Consider the following 5,576-nt stretch of genomic DNA (forward strand, 5'->3'; position numbering starts at 1 on the left):
GAAAAATGCAAGCCAAAGATTTTAATGAAGAAAACCTTTATTTTCTACTGATTTCAAGCGTCATGTGAAGTCTTTTTTGAAATAAAGGGAATATTCCGCTAACGACTCGTCGTTGGTGGCGGTATTTGGAAAATGCACCCAGGTCGTGAGCCAGGTCATTCCGGGACATGCACACTTCCTTGCCGCCGCGCCGTCGGTGTTGTCGTTCGCGCTAATTTTAAACCGTTGCCCAAGCGTGAAGAGTCCGAAATCAACGAAACCTGAGCCCCGTGGGCGTTTTTTGTATGCTATGTAAGTTACACGTGAACAGCATGTTAACACATGATGATTAATATAAACAATCATAATGGAATATTAATTTCATTATACTGATCATATCAATTATCACATTCGCAAATTATCGGTTTATCATTCACACGTTTGTCAATATTATTATCTATTTATTAGCCGTGTTAACAATAATGACATTGGCTCAGAAAGAAAGAGAAGGGGAAGAAAATGTATAACACTGAAAAGTTTTCAGATTCACTTCATTCAAATTAGCTCAGAAGTGATTAAACTTTCTGTCTGAAAATCTGTAAGAATATTCACAAATATTCACGAATATTCACAATATCCAGTAGTAGTTTCACGGTTCAAATGAGACAGAAAAAGGACTCTACCCCCATTTGTGCTGGGTGGTTCGACTACAGGAATTCACTAGTCTACTTTAAACCAAATTGTTTCTGTGTGCTACCTCCATGATTGATTACTGTGCTTCTGTAAAATTATGTCACTCATTGGAAAATTGAATTGTTTTCCATGAGTAATAAATTATTATTAGCCGGACCAACATATCTTTCCTGTGCCAACATAGCCTCCTGCAGGCATCAGGAACATGCAGATCATGCGCGCTGAGCTGAGTCTTCTGGCTTCAGCATTATAACCACAGAAGCCAGAACACTCAGCATCCTACTTTCTGTGCATTGTTGACTGTAAGTGGTTTCCCCACAACACAAATTATTCTTGGAAAGCTATCTGACCGTAGGACCCTCTTTTATACCTTTTATACTGTTCTTGCATACATACGGGACCTCTAAAGATAGATGCTGCACCTCTAGTTGATCTGATATGTACGTCTGATCCTAAAAAGCCCATGACATTTCAAGTTTACTGGATTTACAAATGTAGTGATATCATCAGACAATTGTTTTTCTGATAATCAATGAAGATATGAAAACATCCTTTCTTATTTCAACAGAATTACGGTGTTTATGAGAGTGAACAGAGCCAGTGTTTCTGCTGATGCAAACATTGTCTAGAACATGAATGTAGTGTCAGGACATAACTTTCCCAGCCCATATTAGCCCCAAACACAGATGACAAGTGTAGTCATGGATTATATTTTCAGGGGTATATTTCTGAAATAACCAGGAATTTTAAAGGAATCTTTCAACAATTTTGGAAATTAGCTTAATATAAATCACATGTTTTGTTGTAAATGAACAAGATTTCCATAATTTGATAAAACAATTGAAAACCATTATCAGTGACTAATTTTGATGATTGGCCTTTTTTACCTCTCATGGTATATCAGATCAGGAAACAAATCAAAGTGTGGATAATAATGGAAATGGTCACGAGTCAGCTTGAATCACCATCACATATGGGAATACTTACTTGTGTCAGAGATTCATGGTGCTGGTTCAGTGTCATCCATACCATAGCCGTAGCAACAGTGTTGTCTGTTCCATACCCTAGCAACAGTACCATCCACCATAGTAACAGTCCTGCCATTCGTCATTGTTATCAATCAGGTACAGTACAGGTGTAGACTGGAAATATGATATCATACTAGAAGGTAATTCATGGTACCACTGGTATGTGCAATCACCTGAACAGATGTCATCATACCTTACACATTCATGCACCTGGTGTTGATATAGGATGTAGATCATTACTAGCAAACGAAACTGTATTATTAAACCTAAGACCCTAAAGAAAGATTTGTTTTTGGTCCTTGACATTCAGCACAAGTGATGCAACTATGCGCTTTTCTTTTTTTTTTCTAACAATGCTAGTTTGTCACTATTTATGCGACAGTTATTGTCTGCTATCACTGGCTGCAAAATACTTCCACTTTAGCAACTGTGACATGCAAAACAGGGATATCAAGGATAGCTGTACCGATGAGTATGTAACCAAAATAGAGACATGTCGCGCAGGTCCTGAAATGACGCTCTTACTGACCAGAAACAGATCATTTTTTTGGCATAATCCGATTATGAAAGCTGGTGTGTTCACAATAGTAGTGCTTTCTCTTCTGCAAACTGTTTTTTATCATGTTTTCTGTCCAACATGACCAACACCTGCTTTTCTTGTATCTTGAAGCATTTCTGATCCAGTAGTATTAATTCATTCTGTCGCCATGTTCACCTTCTTACGCAGTAAGTAGTCTTTCTGGAAAGTTGATCAGACTCTGGAAATGGACACGCTATGGATTGTCCTTGTGGTGATCCGGGTACTTTGGACACTGCTGCCCCAAACAGGATTTGTTTATCCCGATGAATTCTTCCAGAATCCAGAAGTTATGGCAGGTGAGGTAAAATATTTAGAGGCCAGAATCATATCAACAGGTTCTCCCTAGGTTCTGCAATCAGCATTATGAATTATAGAACTGGTCTTGATTCTTGTAATAACTGTGAATTCACTTATTTCTCGTGAACTTGTGACTGTTCTTATAAAAAATACATGTGTGGTTAAAGAGAAGGGGTTATTTGGTCAATGCTCAAAGGTCAAATTGGACTCATTGACCAACGTTAACACTGTATGCCAGGTACGTTGGCGATTGATGAAAGTTAAAATACGTTTGTCATGATGTACATAGTAAACTGTAAACTTTGCAGCTATATTGACTATAGTTTATGATCACCATTCTGTTGTCATTTTCTCTTTATGAGCCATGTGTCCTTGCATATTTCAGGCAGCATCTTCGGATTTGATGTCTACATTCCCTGGGAATTTAACGATCAGCTGCCATGTCGAAATGTCATCTTTCCCTTCCTGACAAGCGGAATTCCATTCCTTATTCTGAAGACGATGAGACTGTTCATCCCAAGCATTGTGACCACCTACACACTCATGGTCTTTCCGAGACTCTTCATGCTCTCGCTGTCATTCATCATCGACTACTGCGTGTACAAATCCTGCAGAGCTCTGAATCTGAATCCGAAACCAACCCTGGTAGTGCTAGCCAGCTCCTTCGTCACACTGGTGTTCCACTGTCGCACTTTTTCAAATACCATCGAGTCGATCCTTTTCGCGCTTTTACTGACAGTAGTTATACATGTGCATGGGAGGTTTGCAAGAGACGGAAACTGCACCTCTGCAAAGGACACTCCAGATGAGGATGTTTTATCCAAAGTCAAGCAAGCAACCTCTGCAGTCGCAGTCATAACAACATTTGGCTTTTTCAACAGACCAACTTTCCTTCTTTTTGCCTTGTGCCCTATTTCCTATCTAGTTTATGTCATCTGTCAGAGATCTTCAGCAGTGAATGTAGCCAGTTTATTACCCGCAGCAATAGCTACCATCTTTTCAGCAAGTCTCTGCATTTTGGCAGATTCACTATATTACGAGTCAGATTTGCTGTTTGTTTTATCGTACGGTGTTTACGATTTCTCTTTTGGCGACATCCTCAGAGATATCATAATCACACCATTTAATTTTATTGCATATAATGCTGACAATACCAACTTAATAGAACAGGGTATCCATAGTTACTACACTCATATCCTTTTCAACATCCCCATTCTTTTTCTTCCTTTGATAGTGAACTTGGTATCAAATTTGCTGCACTCTGACAGACATGGCATATTTTTCAGGAAGATTGATGCGATTGTGATATTTTTGGTTCTCTCTGTGGCTGTGCCCGTCGTTCTACTCTCAGTGTTTCCACACCAAGAGACAAGGTTTTTGATTCCACTGCTAGTCGCACTCAGTCTGTTGTTTGCCAAAGTAAACCAAAAGCTTTCTAAGGCCTTCAAAGTGGCATGGCTTCTCTGGAATCTGATTGGTTGCTTCAGTTTCGGTGTTCTCCATGAAGGCGGAGTTGTCCAATCTGTGGACCACATCAGATCAATGATGATGAATAACAACAATGTAACCATGTATGACTTTGTCTTCTACCATACCTACACTCCTCCAAAGCATTTATTTGCATATGATCCGTACGGAACCAATCAGAATACAAGGCAGGGTCATGTGATGGGACAGTCTGCCAATCAGATTTCCAGAAACCCTCTCATGACAATTCACAGCCTTCCTAGTGTAGAATATCCACACCTTCGTCAAACTATAAACAGGTTGGTCAGTCAACACCTTCCAGAGGACAAATATGCCCTGTACGTTGTGGCACCATCAACATTGCATCATTTATTCTGCATGCAAAACAGTAAATACAAATTTAACATCCAAAATAAATTCAACCTTCACTTTCCATTCTCTGACTTTCCAGGTTTAAAGGCCAATGTCAGCTGTGAAGGAAAACAGGAGGAACATAACCTTGTGACTTTTTTCACACAGAATGTTTCCTTAAATCTTTATAAGATTGATTTATTATAATTGCCGTTATACAAGTTGCCAATTGCAATATCATTGCTTCTTTTGAAGAGTAGCTCTTCAGATAATCACTGTGACTTTATTTTGAAAGTTACAGAGAAATGATCCTGGTTTCCTACAAAGGAAATATTTCTGGTCACTTGTACTGCTTTATTTCTACACTTTAGAAAAAAAAGGATACTCACTTCACTTGGCAGTGAAATTGCAGTCATTGAACATCTTGTTGCCATTTTAAACAACAAAGATCTCATTTTTACTGAACAGGAATTATTAGAAGTTATCCTTCATGCATCTTGCCATTTTTTTCAGAACTTTTCAAAACAATGCATCTCTTGTAACTTTTCTTAATTTTAATAAAAACACATTAATAAACATATCATAATGGTAACTCTCATTATGTATTATTAGTCCCCATGGACACCGTCTGGGGGGACTTATAGGTTTGGTCGTGTCCGTGCGTGTGTGCGTCCGTGCGTGCGTGCGTGCGTGTGTGCGTCCGTCCGTTCACGCAGATATCACAGAGATGCAAGCAGCGATTTCATTCAAACTTGGTACAATAATTACTTCATATGTCATACAGATGCACGTCGATTTGTTTTGTGATACGATCCAATATGGCCGCCAGGCGGCCATTTTCTAACGATTTTTTCATGTACAGAGCCATAACTCAGACATGTTTCAACAATTTTATTCAAACTTGGTACAAGGACATTGACCAATGTCATAGATATGCACATCAATTGTTTTGTGATACGATCCAATATGGCCGCCAGGCGGCCATTTTATTACGTTTTTTTCATGTACAGAGCCATAACTCAGACATGTTTCAACTGATTTTATTCAAAGTTGGTACAAGGACATTGACCAATGTCATAGATATGCACGTCAATTTGTTTTGTGATACAATCCAATATGGCCGCCAGGCGGCCATTTTCTAACGATTTTTTCATGTACAGAGCCATAACTCAGACATGTTT

At 38.9% G+C, this 5,576-nt stretch overlaps 1 protein-coding gene across 4 annotated transcripts; it reads left to right on the forward strand.

The window, feature by feature from the left end:
- Nucleotides 1-153: 153 nt before the first annotated feature.
- On the forward strand, nt 154-4,975 carry LOC139118905 (GPI mannosyltransferase 4-like). 4 transcript variants are annotated; one of them, XM_070682470.1, is made up of 5 exons: nt 158-291; nt 857-974; nt 1,577-1,796; nt 2,428-2,576; nt 2,963-4,975. In XM_070682470.1, the coding sequence occupies exons 4-5, from the start codon at nt 2,465-2,467 to the stop codon at nt 4,600-4,602; spliced, it is 1,752 nt and encodes a 583-aa protein (XP_070538571.1). In that variant the 5' UTR covers nt 158-291; nt 857-974; nt 1,577-1,796; nt 2,428-2,464; the 3' UTR covers nt 4,603-4,975. The 4 variants fall into 4 exon arrangements, with proteins under 4 accessions (XP_070538570.1, XP_070538571.1, XP_070538568.1 ...); XM_070682469.1 differs by lacking the exon at nt 857-974 and having other exon boundaries at nt 154-291; XM_070682467.1 differs by lacking the exon at nt 158-291 and having other exon boundaries at nt 857-1,796.
- Nucleotides 4,976-5,576: the final 601 nt, after the last annotated feature.

Source organism: Ptychodera flava, chromosome 19 (genome assembly GCF_041260155.1).
Source record: "Ptychodera flava strain L36383 chromosome 19, AS_Pfla_20210202, whole genome shotgun sequence".
Lineage (NCBI taxonomy): Eukaryota > Metazoa > Hemichordata > Enteropneusta > Ptychoderidae > Ptychodera > Ptychodera flava.